General features: G+C 41.0%; 1 protein-coding gene across 1 annotated transcript in view; it reads right to left on the bottom strand.

Annotated features, from left to right (window-relative positions):
- FREM2 (FRAS1 related extracellular matrix 2) overlaps positions 1–20,211 on the bottom strand; it is a 162,216-nt gene that overhangs the window by 53,056 nt on the left and 88,949 nt on the right. Inside the window, exons 5-6 of the mRNA XM_036090816.2 lie at positions 16,518–16,643; positions 15,118–15,369 (exon numbers count right to left, since the gene is read on the bottom strand). Coding sequence (XP_035946709.2) covers positions 15,118–15,369; positions 16,518–16,643 — 378 coding nt within the window. The remainder of the gene's footprint in view (positions 1–15,117; positions 15,370–16,517; positions 16,644–20,211) is intronic.

Genomic DNA, 20,211 nt, shown 5'->3' on the forward strand with positions numbered 1-20,211 from the left:
TCCATTTCAAGCTGAGAGGAATGTGCTCCTTTATTGTAAGGATCCTTCTTCCTTGTTCCTCCTTGTGAGTGCTGCACACTAGCAGCTTTGCCTTTGCTCCATCACTTCTAGTGTAGTACATGAAAGGGGTCCCAAGAGTCTTCCATCCTTTTGTGTTTGGGTGGGGGAAAAATGCACCCAACTGTCCCACAAACCATGGGTGCTAGTCTTCTTTTTAGGCACTTCTGAAATGCCTGACATTGGCAAAGTCAGCCTCTTTGGTTCTTGGCTTTCTGGTCTACAATATGGGGGTAATCCAGGTGGGTCTGTGTGAAGTCATATCACCAAGCTTTCAGGTCTGTGCACATTCTTCTTGCCCTTCTTGGAGACTGGTGTTTTCCTTGTCAATATGATACTAGTTGGCAGCGCTTTCTCTCATTTAACATTCACGCAACCTGTTCATGCTTACTTCCTGCATTCTTTATTGAAGAGAAAATAGTTGCTTCCCCTCAAGCAAAAATACTTAGAAGACCACTCTTGTCTCAGAAATGGTTTGCAAACTAAGGATAAACCCTAAACCAAGATGATAAAAATGTAGACATTATGATTTTTCGTGTGACTTCTTACATTCAGATAAAATGTACTCAGTAACATACAGGACCTCCTAAGATAGCACCTTGTTTAATCATTCAAACTTGTGCTCTGTTTTAATTTATAGAGAATCAAAAACTAATTTTTTAAAGAAGTAAAATTAAAAAATAAAGCCACAGGGGTGCCTGCGTGGCTCAGTTGGTTGAGCGTCCGACTCTTGATTTCGGCTCAGGTCATGATCTCAGGTGATGAGACTGAGCCCTGTGTCGGGCTACGTGCTCAGTGGTGAGTCTGCTTAGGATTCTCTCTTTCCCTCTCCCTCTGCCCCTCCCCCTGCTTGTGCACACACACTCTCTCTCAAAAATAAAATAAAATAAAGCCATATCACTTCCTAGGGTGTGTTTCCATACATCTTGAGTTGGGATTCAGGAACAGTTGTGGCTGAGACGTGTGATCTTAGTGGTTAAAGGGTAGCTCAGAGAGGAGATCAGTAATGGAATTGGGCAGCTAAATAAATGGCTTATATAGGGAAACTTAAAAGCCAATTCAAGACCGTTAGCGTTCAGATAAATATAGTGTCACTAAGAAGCTGCTGAGCATCTATAATCTAACAGCTGAACAGAAACTGGAGCGGACAGAGTCGTCCGGGGAGGCAACGGCAATGCCTCTTTTCAACCCTTCGGTGGGAGACTGACATTGGTTGTCAGAGAAGGACCTCAAAAATTCAAGTGAGCTAAAAGGTACCCATTTTGTTCTTAAAATGTACACATTTTGTTCTTGTTTTAGCATTTTGTAAACACATGAAATGTATTTTTTTTTTTTTTTTGATAAACAGAGCTCTACTCTGTTTTGCCTTTTTTTCATATTAGAAAAAAATAGTAAGTAGCCCTGGTCAGCCTGCTATCTCCAGGCATTCATCCATTTATTCATCACATATGTATTGAACACCTATTATGGGCTAAGCACCATGATCCACGCTGGCCATCCCGATGGACACACAGCCCTGGTCTTTGAAGAGTTCCTGGTCCAGTAGTTGAAACAGAAAGTAAATACCCTATTGCACGTTGTCTTGACAATAATAATAATGCTAACTAAACATACTGGTGTTCTAAGTGCTTTACATACATTAACTTATTTCTTCTTCATGACAGCCTTATAAGATAGGTGTTATCATGAGGAAATGGGGTCTTTTTTTTTTTAAGATTTTATTTATTTATTTGACAGAGAGAGAGATAGTGAGAGCAGGAACACAAGCAGGGGGAGTGGGAGAGGGAGAAGCAGGCTTCCTGCGGAGCAGGGAGCCTGATGCGGGGCTTGATCCCAGGACCCTGGGATCATGCCCTGAGCTGAAGGCAGATGCTTAACGACTGAGCCACCCAGGCGCCCCAGAAACTGGGTCTTGACAGGTGATATATCTCCTAAGACAGAGCCAGGATGAGACCCCGGGCAGTACGGCTTCCCAGGCACACAGTCCCCACACATGAAGCAATTCTAATTGCTTGAACTGTGCTACGTGATCTTGCTAATTATTGATGTTATGAATTGTATCTATCTCCTTGTTCATTCTTCCCAATTTAAGATTATCATAAATAATCTTTCCCTCAATACTACCACACCTTCGTTCACAGCCACAAGCATCACTATTTGATCTGAAAGTTTTTCTTTTCTTCCTTTCCCTTGAATAACAACTTTAAAAGACTATCCATATCTTTAACGTTTTCAGCTCCCATTAACATCGAAACTTATTGGTCATTGGGTTCATCTTCCAAAGCATCTGGAAATCCTCTCTCCAAGTTGGCTGGTGCCCTATTCTTTGCTAAATCCAACTGCATACTGCGAACCTGTGTTCTTTTTTCTCTCCACAGAATGTAACGCTGTGGACCATACCTGTCTTCCTGAATCTCTTTATCCTTTTCCTTCTATAATACCACTCTCCTCTGGTTATTCTCTCATCTCTCCCTTGTTCCTTAATTGTGGGTGTTTCCTTTTAAAGGACAAAATAAGAAAATGGCCATTAAGTGCTCAGCACATTACCTGCGCATAGTAAGTGCCACGTGGTGCCTGTAAATCATTAATCTTATTAGCAGCTGGATTTTGCGGCACTGATGTGAGTTAGACAGGAGAGCATGAGGAGGTGGAGTGGGAGGATGTCCCCAGCAGAAGCAGCAACATAGAGCTTCACACATCTGGGGACTGCAGAACATTTGGCATGTTTGGAACGCTGCCCAGGGTGAGGAGGTGGGGGAAGAAGAAAAACAGAAAGAAATGGCCACGTCACACAGGATCTTGGGTGCCAAGCTAAGGGGCCTAGAAGTTGTCATGTGAGAGGTATAGTCAGTTGTGTTTTGGTTTTTTTTTTTTTGAGAGAGAGCGAGCCTGTGCATGCGCATGAGTGGGGGAGAGAGCAGAGCGAGAAGGGGAGAGAATCTTAAGAAGGCTCTGCGCTGGGTGTGGGGCTCCATCTCACGACCGTGAGATCATGACGTCAGCAGAAATCAAGAGTCAGATGCATAACCGACTGAGCCACTGGCGCCCCAAGGTGTGCTCAGTTTTAAGAAGTGGAAGGCCGTGATAAAATGAGTGTTTAGGGGTGTGGAGGATGGATAGGCTGGGGGTAGGCAAACTGGAAGCAGGGAGACTAGTTAACAGCAACTGCAGGGATCTGGGCAAAGTATGAAGCTGGCTGGAAGAGGTGGTGGCAGTTCCGACGGTAAAGAGAGTAAGGATATGGTATTCAAAGATATAAAAGAGGCAGGAGCGCCTGGGTGGCTCAGTCATTAAGCATCTGCCTTCGGCTCAGGTCATGATCCCAGGGTCCTGGGATCGAGCCCCGCATTGGGCTCCCTGCTCAGCGGGAAGCCTGCTTCTCCCTCTCCCTCTCCCCCTGCTTGTGTTCCCTCTCTTGCTGTTTCTCTCTGTGTCAAATAAATAAATAAAATCTTAAAAAAAAAGAGGTATTGGGGCGCCTGGGTGGCTCAGTCGTTAAGCGTCTGCCTTCGGCTCAGGTCATGATCCCAGAGTTCTGGGATCGAGCCCCACATCGGGCTCCCTGCTCAGCGGGAAGCCTGCTTCTCCCTCTCCCACTCCTCCTGCTTGTGTTCCCTCTCTCGCTGTGTCTCTCTCTGTCAAATAAATAAACAAAATCTTTAAAAAAAAAAAAAGAGGTTCTCATTAAAAAAAAAAAGGTATAAAAGAGGCAGAATTAGGGATTTGGGGTGGGAAGTGAGAGAAAGGGGTCTAGCACTGGTAGAATTGCTTACCAAGATTAGGAATACAGGAGAAAAGCCAGGTTAGAGCAAGAACCACCTGCCCTACTCTCTTTTGTTTGTGTTTTCCAAATTTGCTTTGATTTCTTTCAGAAGTTAAGTCACTAGACCCACGGTAACATACTTCCCCTTTACTGATTAAAAAGAAAAAGAAGATCCATACATAAGTAAATTATTGGGTTTTCCATAATTATAACACAAGGGTTTGATGGAGTTTCCCTATTCACAGAAATGTCAAGGGATGCAGTGTTTTGAACAAAGTAATGAAGCTCTCCTCAGAGAATTAATCAAACATCTTCTCCTGCTGGTAGTTTATTTGTCCCCACAGTACATTGAACTGGATCCAGTAACACTGGGTATTTAGACATACTGACATTTTAAAGAACTTCAAAGGATGCATTCTGGACCAGTGTCAGTTAAAACATGCTAGTTAGATTTGGTAGGAAGACAGAGATCCTCTGGAAAGTGGGTTTAAAATTCTGTCTCTTTCAACCCTGATGCATAGTGTAGACAGCATTTCACCAGTTCACTGAGCTATACACCATGCACCCTCGGCCTGCAAGGTGTAAAGCGAACACCTATACTATTTATAATCGTACCTTATATGTATAGGATACCCCTTGCAGCAGTGAGAATGTGAAGAACCCTCTGGCTTTGGCTTTTTCAAGCTTTCCCTGGCAATGAGTGTGGTCTTGAAAATCATCCCTCTAAATAGGTGTGATTCTAGAAGATGAAGATGGAGGAGGAGGAGGAGGAGGAGGAGAAGGAGAAAAGAATGAGCTTCTTGTTGGCATTTTGAGCACAGAGCTTTGGCGTTGTGGTGTACTTCCTGGGAGTGTGACACAGACTGTTTGTGAAACACCCTCAGGGAAATTGAAGCTGAGATATATTGCAGCCCGGGTAGGTGTAAAAAGAGAGCTCTTTTTCTCTCACAATGCCTATATTCTGACTATTCCGACTTTTTAAAAAAAAGTACTAGCTAATAAAACTCTACCAACCATTTAATTTCTTTTCATAGGACTTTGTTTAAACTCGGCGACTGCCGATCTGGACTGTGACTTGCCTCATTCCAAACTGTGCAGTTGTCTTCACAATTGAGAGACTGTCACAGCTTAAGGGGACATGTGACAATGCACATCAGTTTGTGAGCTGCCAACTCGCATGACTCAGTCTTCGCAGTTCTTTGTGTGGAGGAGACCTGGCCTTTCCGGAACCGAGGCCACACTGGATGCTCCTTTGAAAACTCCCATTACATGGGGAGCCTGGTCTTATTGTTCGCCATGTTGAATCTGTTTGCTCCTGTAGATTGGGCCCATCTTGTTCACTGCTGTGTCCTCAGTGCTTTGGAGAGTGCCCAGCGCTTAGTAAGGTGTAATAAATATGTGAAGTGAGGACAGGACAAATTTTAAGTGCTTCAAATGGCCTAAAGAAAAGAGGTATTTTTAGTTTTACCACATTTTAGATTCCCAATATAGATTATTATTGTGATTATTTAATATAATAATGATATAGGTCACTAGTTTTATCAAATGATATTACCCATATTCTTTACTGGGCAATTTTGTATCTCTCTAGGTCAGTAATAAGGTTCTCTATAGCATTTAAAGGAAGATTTAAGGCCAATTACAAGAAAGGTATGTATAGGATTTATAGGAATAATGGGAGAAAAAAGATCCAAATGTCTGCTTCAGTAAGACAGAACGAAGACCTGCTGCTTAGGGAATTCATAAAACCCATATGAATCCTGTGAAAGGTAACATGTATCCATAGAGAGAAAGGAAGGTGCACAGAGGACCTGGCCACCCAGTAGGGAGCCCTAATTCCAGGAGAACTGCTTCTGGGTGCTGGCAGGGTTTATAAAGAAGCAAACGAGTAAGAGTCACATTTCTACCCTGACCAACGAACCAGTAGATCAACAGTGTCAGAAAGTAGTACATATATTCCAAACTTTTTTCCTTATTTTTTCCTTCTAATGCCATAAAAGGAGACGCTGTTGTCCATTTAATAATGGAATTTATGAAGAGCATGTTTTCCACAACAGACCACAGGTACATATGTCTTGTCTGGACTTAGTGAATGAATCATCATGCCTGTGTAAGTTCATTGTATTTCACAGACTCTGGCCTCTCTTTACATCATGGGACGTGCAGGTCACAGCTTTGAAGTTCTGCCTTCAGCCAAGTTGTAGCTTTGGGCTTATCGGCATTTTCTTTGTGTGTTATGACTTCAACAAGAGGAGGCACTAGACCTCTGTTTCTGGAGAATAATTCGCAATTTCTGATGCTAACAATTGCATTTATTAAGAGATCTTTTCTAATTACTCAGCCTCTTATGTTTTTATTGTTTTACTGTAATACCTCTTTTAATAATTTTAACCTCACAAAAATCTGTAAGTCTAGTATGTGAGAAGTCACTTCTCAGATTTATGTGATTTTTAGCACTAAAATGGAATTGGTCTGTGACTGAGATCTCGAGGTTTCTACAAAGGTTTAGTGACCTACTTCCAGGGTTTTAGTGATAATAAATCAGCAATACATATCCTTTGATGTCTACAAGATGGTATTACATGGCCAGCACCCACTCTCCTGTGTGGAAGAGATGAGAGTCAGGCATTTAGTGTTACCATGAACAAGACAAAACAAACACGAGACGGCATTCACCCATAAGGATTTTACAAGAGAGCCCAAACCCGATCCTTCCGGAAGTGGGCAGACTGCTAAATGATGGGGAAAAATCAATGCTGCTCCTCGTCCAGTTGAAGTAGCAGAAGGTACTACTATGCTTTCCTAATGATCCTCGGAATTCAAATTGGTAAAAGGTGAACCTGAATAATTTATGTACAGAGTTCACGCCTAAAGCCTGTAACTGTCAGCATTTTAATTATTCTAGGATTCTCGGGTGCTATATGCATATAAAAGTACATAGCTTGTTTCATCTTGTCATGTTCTCTATCAGGATACCTCCTACTATCTTTGAGTAGAACAGCGTAGAATCAATCAGAAGCCAGCCTAGTGGTTAGTGCCATGGTCCCTCTGGTCCTCCTAGCTCAATGCTTACCAGCTATGTGACCCTGAACAAGTTACCTAACCACTCACAAATGAGGACACTGAGGCATCATAACACTTTGCCTGTAGTTTGTGTGTCCTTGTGTGAAACGACATAATTCAAGCAAAAGGCTTAGCACACCGAAGAAGATGCTCGTGTCAGTGATTATTATTTTATGACATATTTGATATCTATGAAGCCCTAAGAAAGAAAGACATGAGTTAATTTCATCTTGTGAACAGTATGGTCCTACTCGGCATCACAAGCTTAATGTCTTAGAACCACCCTAGCCAACGACGTGCCTGCAAATTTACACCCCATGCATGTGAGAGTTTATTTCTGGGTCGACTGGCCCTGTGTCCTGGCCCCGGTTCCCTGTGCTCACTTTCTTGGGGGCCACAAGGTCATTCTTCAGTGTAAATTATACGAAATTGTTAGCTGGTCTCCTAAAGAGCTCTGGTGCCTCTGTCTCTTCTGGTGGCGGCGGTGAATGCTTTCATGCGTCTAGCAGGAGAGATTCAAGTGGCTGCTTGCCAAGTGTGCGTGCGCAGAGTGGAACAAAGCTCTCCATGCCTTTCCTGCGGCGAGCAGTGCACCGTGTCAACAGTTTTCAGGAGGCCAAGGGAGTTCACAGCAGCGGAGCGGCAAGGTCCTTTAGAGCTCCTGACCGTAACCGGTTGAGTCCAATGCACTCCTATTGTTAATGAACTCCCTTCGGACTCGAGCTCATTTGCCTTATGTTAATACATGCCCCTGCACCTCAGCCTACTGTGGAGTGGCTCCCTGTTTACAGCTGGCCTGCTGGGCGCTGGGGCCAGCCAGCTTGACAATTAGGCAGACAGGACCGGGAATGGGGGTCCTCACAAAGGTCAAACCTGGGAAGTCTCACTTCTCTGGACCCTCCTACTCAGATTTAGTGACTGACCCACTCATTCACATTCACAAATGTTCTTTTTCTTACCCTCTCCCACTCATGAGTTTGTTAATAATGAATTAAGCCTCTAATTTTGCACCCCCCCTCCTGAAACCATTATAATTTCAAAAAATAGTACGAAGTAACTTTTTACCATAAAATGGCTTAAATTTAACTGAGAAGTTGTATAAGATGAGGGAACTAAACCACACTATTTTACTGTTAGTTATTTTATTTTTTTTAAAGATTGATTTATTTATTTTAGAGGGGAGGAGGGGCAGAAAGAGAGAATCTTCAAGCAGACTCCCTGTGAATGTGGAGCCAGACACAGGGCTCGATCTCACAACCCTGTGATCATGACCTAAGCTGAAACCAAGAGTCGGACGCGTAACCAAATTGAGCCACCCAGATGCCCCGATGTTAAGTTATTTTAAAAAGAGGCAACATTTAAAACCAGTTTAAATGGCCTAAAAGTGTACTTATTGTTTGGCAACTCCAATAATGTGCTTTGTTTTGCACATTCCCACAATTTTCTTGCTATGTAACAAGTGATACTTAATGATTTATTTGCAACTAACAGCCCCTAAGTCTGTATATTAATATTTAGTAGATATATATTCTAGTAACCTTTAACTATTCTACTTTACACACTTAACTTACTGAAATATATGTGAAATTGCACTGCATAGTGATTTACCCTTTTACCTTCTCCTCTCTTTCTCGTGAATCCTACTGATTTCAATTGTCACCATCAGGTGTGCAACTGTGTATGTAACTCCAGCTTAGTCAGTTCCATATTTATGGGGGCCTATTGCCCAGTTTCACTGGCGTGAAGCCATAGCTAACTTGAACTTGGTGTGTTTACATAGAATTTCTCACCTTCTTCCAATCTCCTTTCCCTTGGCTGGTTTCCTCGCCTCCCATAATGAATGGTACCTCCCTTCTTTGAACCTGTCAAGCAGGTTTTTTAGAAACATATTTTTTAAATTCCCCTCCTCCCTCCTACCTGCATGAGATCCAAGTCATAGCAGGTATTTTTTTTTTTTAATTTTTTTATTGTTATGTTAATCCCCATACATTACATCATTAGTTTTAGATATAGTGTTCCATGATTCATTGTTTGTGCATAACACCCAGTGCTCCATGCAGAACGTGCCCTCCTCAATACCCATCACCAGGCTAACCCATCCTCCCAACCCCCTCCCCTCTAGAACCCTCAGTTTGTTTTTCAGAGTCCATTGTCTCTCATGGTTCTTCTCCCCCTCCGATTTCCCCCCCTTCATTCTTCCCCTCCTGCTACATTCTTCTTCTTCTTTTTTTCTTTCTTAACATATATTGCATTATTTGTTTCAGAGGTACAGATCTGAGATTCAACAGTCTTGCACAATTCACAGCGCTTACCAGAACACATACCCTCCCCAGTGTCCATCACCCAGTCACCCCATCCCTCCCACCCCACCCCCCACTCCAGCAACCCTCAGTTTGTTTCCTGAGATTAAGAATTCCTCATATCAGTGAGGTCATATGATACATGTCTTTCTCTGTTTGACTTATTTCGCTCAGCATAATACCCTCCAGTTCCATCCACGTCGTTGCAAATGGCAAGATCTTATTCCTTTTGATGGCTGCATAATATTCCATTGTATATATATACCACCTCTTCTTTATCCATTCATCTGTTGATGGACATCTTGGCTCTTTCCACAGTTTGGCTATTGTGGACATTGCTGCTATAAACATCGGGGTGCACGTAGCCTTTCGGGTCCCTACTTTTGTATCTTTGGGGTAAATACCCAGTAGTGCAATTGCTGGATCATATGGTAGCTCTATTTTCAACTTTTTGAGGAACCTCCATACTGTTTTCCAGAGTGGCTGCACCAGCTTGCATTCCCACCAACAGTGTAGGAGGGTTCCCCTTTCTCCGCATCCCCGCCAACATCTGTCATTTCCTGACTTGTTAATTTTAGCCATTCTGACTGGTGTGAGGTGGTATCTCATTGAGGTTTTGATTTGGATTTCCCTGATGCCGAGCGATATTGAACACTTTTTCATGTGTCTGTTGGCCGTTTGGATGTCTTCTTTGGAAAAATGTCTGTTCATGTCTTCTGCCCATTTCTTGATTGGATTCTTTGTTCTTTTGGTGTTGAGTTTGATGAGTTCTTTATAGATTTTGGATACTAGCCCTTTATCTGATATGTCATTTGCAAATATCTTCTCCCATTCTGTCAGTTGTCTTTTGGTTTTGTTGACTGTTTCCTTTGCTTTGCAAAAGCTTTTTATCTTGATGAAGTCCCAATAGTTCATTTTTGCCCTTGCTTCCCTTGCCTTTGGCGATGTTTCTAGGAAGAAGTCCAAGTCATAGCAGGTATTTTTAGCAATAGGTTGTTTCCTTGCCAGTCTCACTGTCTCACTCTACACTTTTGGTTCCAATCCTGTTCACTTCCACGGCTATCTAATTAATAACCTCCCAATACAGCTCTGATTATTGCACTCTCTTGTTCAAACACTTCCGGGTGCTCCCTACCCAATAAATTCGGAACTCCTTATTGCATTCAATGGCACCCACGGTATGCTTTAATCTCTTTCTCAGACTCTACTGTTCATGATGCCCACCTTTCTTTTCTTTAGCTAAGTTTTTAAAGGGCTTCCATACAGATCATGTTCGGTCCTCACAAAAATTGTGAAAGGTAAGAAATTCAGGTGATAATATGCTCATGTTTCAAATGAGGAAAACAGACCCGAGAAGAAAAGTGGATTGGTCAAGACTCCTTGACTAGAGAATAGCAAAGTGTATCTACAGCCCGGGGCCAAGAGTTAACTCAAGGACTTGAGCACTCAACCTTTCTCAGAAAGGCAACCTAGCCCAACTAGATTGTCCACTGCTCCCAGAGATCTGCCCTCCCTCAAGTGTTCACTCATGTAATCTTGGAATACTTTGCTCTGTTCTCCATCTACCTGAATCCTTGCTGCCTGTGAAGCTCTCCTCTTTTCCTCCTCTGACTCACAAAGTGATCATGCAATTGCTTTTAATCCCACTCTGCCTTCTTAGTCTCCCTTTTACTGTCTCAAATTATGATTGAAATGAATGATTCTCATTTAACCTTCTATGCACTTAGTTTTTTTTTCTCCCAAACAGACTGTACACGTTGTGAGATTCTGGCCTATGTCTTAAATGTCTCTGTAGCCTCCGCCTATTACACTTTGTAAATGCACAACAAATATTTGCTCTGTGTGTGTATGGTATGTGTGATTCAATTTTTTTTTAGACGGCAGGATAGTTCATATATTGTTTTATGTTATTGTTGTTTTCCAAGTGTAGAATATCTACATCATTATATCTAGAATCCTAGCCATGCGGAAAACCTGGTATAATCTTTATCATCCAGTGCACTCTGATAATACCTTTCACTCACTGAACATCCATTGGCATTCACCCAATCCTTAGTTAGCCTCACCAACTATTTTAAATAGTCTACTAATGGCTGCAATGAATTGATATTCTAAGCAGCTAGAGACTCATTTTCCCATACCTTGATTTTTAATATCATTCTAACTCAATCACACTAAATCAGAATGTAACTTTGTTTTTTGTTAAGCTGTTACTTTAATTGAATTTGGCCGTTCCTTCCAATGACTGGCATGCCTTTGCTTAATTGGAGCTTACCCTAATGCAAGTAATGGTATTAAAGAAGAAAAAAGATGGTGACCAGGTCTTTCAGTTCAGCACAAATGAACAAAACATATTTCACCCACACACCATACCACAATGTATTTTTCTAGTATTAGAAATGTTTTTCTTCTCTAAAGCAGTCCTGCAGTTGAGAAAGCTTTTCCGATGTCAGTAAGCTTCTGAATGGCACTCAATTGAGTTACGTTTACCATAGGGCTCACCATGCTGCCTTTTACGTGTCCCAGCAGCTCATATCTAGAATGGTAATTTGTCCAGGGTGGTTGAGGAAGCCAGCCACTTTAGCTAAAACCCCTGTGTGTTGTTGCACAAAAGCAGAAAATGGATTCAGTTTGAATGTTCCTTAATTAACTTCCACAGACGGACAGCGAAGATTAGTGAAATACTGTTAGCCCCGACTTAATACTCTTCCCAATGAACAGAGGCCATAACCGTTACTGAAGTACTGAGGACTGAGGACAGTGATGGAGGACGTTTAAAGCCGCACAAAATGACAGCATTATTCTTATGTCAGTGTGTAGCTCATGTGAAAGTCTCTTCCAAACACAATGAAGGCTTCAGCTGTTTCTTAAAGATTCAATACAGATTTGGCCAGGTTGTTTCTGCACTTTGAGCCCCTGTTCTACTCTCATATCACTGAGAGTGTGCACAGAGAAAACCCTTGGTCCTGGGTGAGATCTTCTGATACTGGGACCTGAAAAGAGTCACTTGTGGTCCAGGTCTTGATCTTCTCCTATGCAGGCACAGAAACAACATCTCTTCGCTTCATTGAGGAATAATCTAGCTTTGGAGAATCAATTCACTTTTTAAAATTCCGATTGCTCTGAGTTACAAAGTTACAAAGAATTTATTTCTTATTAGTCAGGGAATGGTTGGATGATTTGTCATCTAGTGTACCCATTATCACAGAAACAGATACACAATCAGAGCAAAGAGTGTTGGAAAGTCAGGAGGAATATTTCATCCAGATATGTAACAGCCTTGAACATTTTCCCTACTCCAATTATATAACTTTTAGTGATTGAAAGATTGGCTTTCCTCAGAAACAATACGTTTCCCCTCCCTACCAGTGTGGACCTATATTTATTCTTTTCTAGATTCTATGACAATTGCCTCCCTTCAGTTATGTCATTAGGTGTTACTTATATTTTAATCCCCTTGATGAGTTTCAGGATTCATTATAGCCTAGTGATGAAGCACATCAAATCTGAGTGAAATAGACCTAAATTTAAGACATATATCCAACACTTTACATCTGTGTGGTCCTAAGCAATTTTCTTAGCCTGAGTCCAGTTTTTCCATCGGCCAAGGGGAGGAGACCTATCTATTCCTGGAGTGGTTTTGAGATTTAACTGGATAATTCATGTAAAGTTCTTGGTACATGATAAGTGTTCAGAAGAGACAACTGTTTGTATTGGTATTACTGCGCATGCATGAAATTTGACTTTCTCCCCATTAAACCAGCATTCTTTTCTCTCTCCATGATGAAAGTTCTTTATGGCTAGCAGTATTGTTTTCATTTATAAACTATGTATGTGACAGGCAAAACACACTTATAAGATGTCAACTTCTAAAATGAAAAAAGTATAGGTAAAATTAGTATCCCCATTTTACTGATGGAGAGTTAGAGACATGAATAAAATCTGACCAGACAGCTAGTAAGATATGAAGTATTCCAACAAAGATGATCACAAAGCAAACTCCTCTTACATAAGCTTTGGGTTTCTCTTTCATATCATTTAAAAAAAATAAGTGAAATATTTACATGTTGAAAAAAAATCCCTCGAATAGACTTGTTAAAAATTTTGGACAAGCAAGAAAAATTAAGGTAATGACCTAGCTTGTTGCATGAGAGATAATACCAATTTATAATGCTTTACAGCAGTTAGACACGGAAATGTGTTTGATTCTTAGATTCTTCCCAGCACTTTCTTTACTGGGATTTCATACCCTTATAATGACTACCTTCCTCTTCATCATTTCGTATTGTATCCTTAGCATTCATGGAATGCACTCTGTTCTTTAAAATAAGAGAATTGAATAGAATATGCCCATATTATAAATCATATGAGGGCTACTTTTGCATGTCTTCTAAAGCAATTATATATTCTCCCATGATTTTATTATTATCAACGGAGATAACAAGCAACAACGTCTCTAGTGTACAACTATGTCCATCCTAATCTCCAGACCCATATCTCCATTCTCCTACTCCATGTCCAGCACTTTGAAACCCTGCAGGCTCTTCAAACTAACATGTTCTAAATGAACTCATTGTTTCATCCCTAAACCCATCCTTTTCCTGTTCTCCCTAGCTTGGTGAACTGGACCACTGTTAACTCAACTGCCCTAGCTAGAAGCCCAAACATTATTCTTCAGACTTTCCTGTCCAGTCAATCACTATGTCATGCTCAAAGTAGGACATCAGTGGAAGTTGAGTGATTCAATAAAAAACAAAGATTCCAAACCAAAGTGCTTTGCCCTAATGCAGGAAGATTAATGGCTTAAAGTAGCAAATACGTACCCTAGAGACATTTTGATTCATGGAAAAAGGGAAAAGACATTTTTATTTCCGTATTTCTCTTAATGATATTTGTGCAGAGAAGTATATGATAGATGTATTAAGATGACTTTCAACAGCGAAACAGAAAGACCTCTTGTCAAGTGATAGCAGTTAAGGTCAGCTATACTACGTTCGGGAGTACATAACGGATGTGGGAGATTCTACTTGGCTGAAGGAAACTAACTCTCTTACTTGAAGAGACTTTCTGGCTTTGAAAGTCAGGCAAATGGTAAGGATAAAGATTAGCCAGATGAAACAAACAGAGTGTTTTCTGTTGTCTGTTGTCTTTTGTACTTTTGCATTTATTCTTCTCTTTTCTCAAGGCATAAGCTATTTCTTTTTTTTCTTTTTTTAAGGTTTTATATTTTTAAGTAATCTCTACACCCAATATGGGGCTCTAACTCACAACCCCAAGATCAAGAGTCACATGTTGTTCCAACTGAGCCAGCCAGGTGCCCTATCAGGCACAAACAATTTCTTGAGCTGGGAAGATTAAGACCCTTCTGCTCCTTTTTCTATTCCAAAAGCGGGATTATTTCATGGTAAATGAGTTTCCCTCAAGAAGAGTGGTCTAGGATAAACCCTCCTCCTCTTTGCGGCAGGGAGCTGCCTGTTGGATTTCATTTTCCATACATTTATTATCTTTCTAGTTATTTAACAGTCCTGTCGGATGGGTTTCTTTGTTAAACAAGTTCAAATACTGAGATTAACACTGCAAATATAAGCTTTTAAAAGCAAGACAAAACAAACAGAAAGGAAATAAATTGATTACAATTGCTTCGATTCTTCCTCATGAAATTGGAAAAGTTTAATCATTTAATGGTAAATGGCATTGTAAAAGAAAACTGTACAGAGAAAAAAACACGTAAGTGTTACTTTTGCCTTTTAAAAATATTAAATCAAGAAAGACAAATTGATGCAGCCAACTTTGAAACTTAATCACACTATAAAACCCAACATAAAAAAACACGCATGCTGTAATTTTTTTACACTCTCATTTGTCTGTCATAGTTTGTGCCTGATGTTGGTCTGCCTGGTAGGAGGAATAACTTTCAATTAAATTAGTACTTACCATCGTCTTTGTCAGGGATGATCTTAACCTGAGCCCCTGGGAACTCTGATCCAATCCTCCCACCCATGGGCATGCTCAGAAGGACATGGAATGTTTCCTCCTCTTCATACAAGGAGTCATCAATAACAACGATGCGACACATTTTCTCGTGCTCATCTTTGTCAAAGCGGATGACACTGGTGTGGTCCTCAGGCCTGGATATGTAATCTGAATAGGACAGCACTGATGTGGGCACAGTTCCGCCTGCCGTGCCTGGGGACAGAGAATCCGAATGGTGTTTATGTAGAACATGTTACAAGGGTGTTTCCAGAAATAATTATTTTCATATGCAACATCTTCATGGTCAATTTGTATATCTGAACCTCCCTGGAAATTGCAATAGTGCCTACATACTGTTTTAGCATCATGAGTCCCCTTCACAGTGGTCTCAAACATACAAAGAATATTACATTTCAAGTGTTTTCTTCTCTACTTCCTGCCACTGGTCTTTCAGAAGAACACAACATTACAAAATAATAGCTCCTACTATTCCAACGCTTACTGGGTGCAGGCAAAGTGCCAAGTGCTTTACATGCATTACCTGCTTAAATCCTCTCAACACTCTATTGGGGGTTACACATTGGAGACTTACAAAGTTAAACCATTTGCTCTGGGACCCAGAGCCCAAGGCGGACCCTGAAGTCTGTGTTTCAGACCACAATTCCTTATCGCCTTTCAACTCATATAAATACATTAATGGGAATTTTCACGAATGTCTGCTCAGATATCAACTGCCTATATGACGTTCTCTTTTGCATTCTTAGAAAGTCTACCTGTTTCTTAGAAAGATACTTAGCATATTAATGAATATTATGTATTAATTTTAATTTTGTATTACATAAAATCACCTTTCAGAGGAGGATTACCTAATGAGCAAAAGAAATATTTTGAAATTCAGAGGCGGCTTACCCAATGAGTAAAAGAAATATTTTACAATTCAGAGTTTTAAACTACTTTGAAATTAGTTTCTTTTCCTTGGGTATGTATTTTTTTGTCCCCTCACCCCCCCTTTAAAAAAAAAAACCCTCTTCTACGTGATTGCGTTTGGGTGGGGGAAGGGTACTTCAATTTCTTGCACTCAAACAGCTTTAAGTATTAGAATAAGTAACCACACGAATCACATATGTTTTGATAAGTAACAGCAGTGCTTCCAGGCCCTCTTATCTCTAGTAATTGCTTTTTTTCTCCTCAGAGGTGTAATAGTGAAGGAAGACTTCTGGATAAATGCTTTTTTGTACTTTATGAAAACTGTAATAATAAAGCATATCCCTCAAGGCATAATGTTATGGTTCCAACATGTCAAAGAGGCTTACATATACATCTTTGGGGGGACAGTTCAGTTCTTTGGTAAATCGAGCTACCTTGTTGTGTATAACAGACCACCATCAGCTCCTGGCTCACGTCTCCCCTTCTCCTGACGGGAATGAACAGCTCACCGACATCTTCTTCAACAGAGTATTCAGACTGGGGAATAAATACAGTTGACTCTAAGGAGAAAACACAGTCGCAGCTACTATTATTTTTGTCTGAGCTTCTAACAATCCGAGGCAAATTAAAATTGCTCTAACGATCAACTTTCTCCCCCTGGCATATTCTTTTAGAATAACACAGCGTGAGGGGAAAGAGGAGAAGAGGGGAGCAATCACAGGTATAAAGCGTGCAGGCTCTGGGCCAGTGAATTCTTAACCTGGAGATAAAGCCCAACATTGCTTTTATCTCTAGTAATTGGTTTTTTTCTCAGTCAGTGCGGCTGACATACTTCCTTTAAATGCAACTTTGTTCCCTTGACACAGGTCACCACCTTCCAGTGGCGCAGTCAAATTTTAGAGGCAAAAGAGATGTCGAAGTCACCTTGTACTTTACAGATGAAGAAACTCAGGTGCAGAGAGTTGAACTGATTTGCTAAAGCCTCTTACTGGTTGAGTCAAAATGAAAATTCAGATCTTGTAAAATCTGCTCGAATTTACCTCAAATGTGTTCCTTTTGAATGATTAATGCTTAAAAATATAATAATGCATTGTTCAATACTTGATTTTTTTTGTTTGCTTGTTTTTTAAATCGCAGTTCCTTCAGAATTCATGAATCTATGAGTCAGCTGTAAGGAACATACCTGTGCTTTCCTTCCTCCCCTAGAGAAATAACAATAACACACAGTATACAACATTATATTTATAGAATAAGTCTCAGTGATTCATTGTTAAGGTAGTTGAAAGGCATGCTAAATAATAAAAATGGCATAATTAAATTGGTGAAAAATATAGTTCAGTATAAAAGTAGGTTGAGTTCAGGAAGACATTTAGTTCAGTAAGTTGACATGATAACCCCCAAACAGATACTTTGGTGACTGGGAGTCTGTTTCACTGAAGTCTCGCATACGCATAGAAAATGCTTCATGGTTATTTTTCAAACAGTAAGCCACCCTGCTTTTGATGATTATAAAAGACTGTTGGAATAAGACATAGGCGCTCGGGGTCCATGTCCCATCCTCTCCACCCTGCCCTGTGCCCCAGGAGCTGACGAATGTGAACCACATCAAAGGTTTCCCTTGTGCTCTGGCTTCCCGATGGGTCAGCCAAAGGGGAGCACAGGCAGGACCTGGAGGTCAAGAGCAGAATGAGGTCTGCACCATTCATTCCCCTGGCTGCTTCCGGGTTCAGGGCTGGCCGCACCCCTTCCCCCACGTAACTGTCATGGTGCCCACTGGACTCCCTAGCTCACTCTCTGGGCTCAGCTAACTTCTCCTTCCCTCAGGCCTAGAGGTGGTAACGGTGCCTACTCTTACTAGCCTTTATCCTCCTAGCCTTTATCATGCCTGGTGGTCTCCTAGTCTTTGCCCTCAACTTTGTAAATAGTCATACTATTACATTCTTTTTAAATTACTTAAATTAATTTAAATTTAAATTATTACATTTTAAAAATTGAGTATGTCATTTGTTTTCTTCTGAGATTCTGACTGATATATCAATGTAAAAAATGGTACCATTAAAAAAAAAAGGTGGTTATAAGATTTTGTAACTGATTATTCATTTATCAAACATTGATTGGGTGACTTGTACTTGTCAGACACTCCTACTAGGCAGAGGGGATATGGAAGTAAACAAAATCCCGGGTCTTAGGGAGTTTTCAGTCTAGTTGGGGGTGGGGGAGAAGAATAAAATAAACAAATATACAAGAATAGATGTCAGGAAGTAACAAGTTATATGACGAGAATAGAGTGTGCTGCAGGGGACAGGGAGGGCTAGGGCAGGGTACGTGCCATGGTGGGCCTGTGTTATATAGCAACGTATCTCTGATTGAGTCACATTTGAGCTGAGATTGCAAGGTGGTAACCAGATGCCCTCTGTGAATAACTTACAGAAGAGAATTCCAGGCAAAGGAATGAACAAGCGAAAAGGGCCTCAGGCCAAGTCGTGCCAGGTGTGTATAAGGAACGGCCAGGAGGCCAATGTGGCTTGAGTAAACTGAGTAAGGAAGAGAGAGCAAGACATGGGACCAGAGAAGCAGCGATTGGGTGGGTGGTGGGAAGATCAGGTGGCGCTTTCAGGATCACTGGGAGGACTTTGGGTTTAAGTCAGAGTAAAATACTGTGTAAATAATCGAAGATTACCCAATGGGATGAAAACACAGTGGCTATTCAAAGTTTGCCACAGCAAAGGAGTCAGCCACCGTCACTTGTCTTTGGCAGAGCCTCAAAGGCAGGCTGAGGACTTGGAGGAGATGGAAAGCTTCATAGGAGAAGAAAAGGAAGGCTGCAGCCGTGCCCTGACTAGAGGCTGTTGGTACAGGGAAGCTGTGGGCAGGCTGACTGGAAGTGGGGCATCCCATGTGACTAGTTATGGGAGCACATCTGGCTTCTCTGGTTGGTCTTAAATTGAAAATGAGGAGAAAAATCAGGGAAGCTGTCAGTTATTGATTAAATTTTGACCACTTGAGGCTGATTGCCTCAGAGGCTGCGGTTTCGCTTCCCAGTCGGTTGTGGGTCAGAGTTGTATTTTAATATGTGGTCTGTCCGTTGCTTGTGTGTATGTCCATCCACCTCTCAATATAAAAGCATGAGAAGGCTTTGAATATGGGGGCGCTGTAACCTGACATATTTTAAGAACATTAAATATCCAAACTGAGATGTAAATTTAGCCAGCTGGGTATATAATCCTTGATTTCAGTGGACAGGTCCAGATGGGAAAGATAAAAGTGGGAGTTACTGGCATGCTGGCGTATGTGAAGTCAGAGTCAGAATGAAATCATTTAGGGAGGGATTGTAGATAAACAAGACAATGGATCCAGGGACTAGCCGCAGGGCATTTAGAGGTCAGGGAGATAAGGAAGACTGAGCAAAGGAGGCTGAGTGGGGTCCCAGTGATGAGAACAACCAAGGGAGTGTGGATACTGGAGGCCAAGTGCAAAAAGTGTTTTAAGAAAAAGGGACCGATGAAATGTTTCAAATGTTGCTGACAAGTCAAGAAAGTCGAGAATCGATCATTAGATTTGGCAAAGGGAAGTCACTGGTTATCTTTATAAGAACTGTTTCAGTGGAGTCAGGGGACAAAAGCCTGAAGGAATGAATGGGAGAAGAGAAACTGGAAGACAAAAGGCATAGACATTTCAAAAAGTTTGCTGTCAATGGAGTGACATCTAGAGAAATATCGTGTTTATTTTTAAGATGAGTCTTTTTAAGGGCAAAATTACTCCTACTATTATGAAGTAGGATTTTACCAAACATAAAATTTCAACATAGAAATTATCGTAACATTTCATTAGATAAAATACACACAGTGCCATGAAATATTCAAGTCAGGTATTCAATGAGTTCCGATGAGTTTCTTTATTAACTAATGGAAATTAAGTCCAGTATCACTTAGGTTTTGGCAGTCCTCAGGTCATTTACTCCAACAGCATTAGTATATACATTACACAAAGTTTTGTTTCTTTATTAAAGTTTGCTGTGGACTGAACGTGTCCCTTGAAATTTATACATGGAAGCCCTAATCCTCAGAGTGATGGTATTTGGAGGTGGGGACTGTTGGGAAGAAATTAGGTTTAGATGAGGTCGTGGGG

The sequence above is a fragment of the Halichoerus grypus genome, chromosome 4 (assembly GCF_964656455.1).
Source record: "Halichoerus grypus chromosome 4, mHalGry1.hap1.1, whole genome shotgun sequence".
Lineage (NCBI taxonomy): Eukaryota > Metazoa > Chordata > Mammalia > Carnivora > Phocidae > Halichoerus > Halichoerus grypus.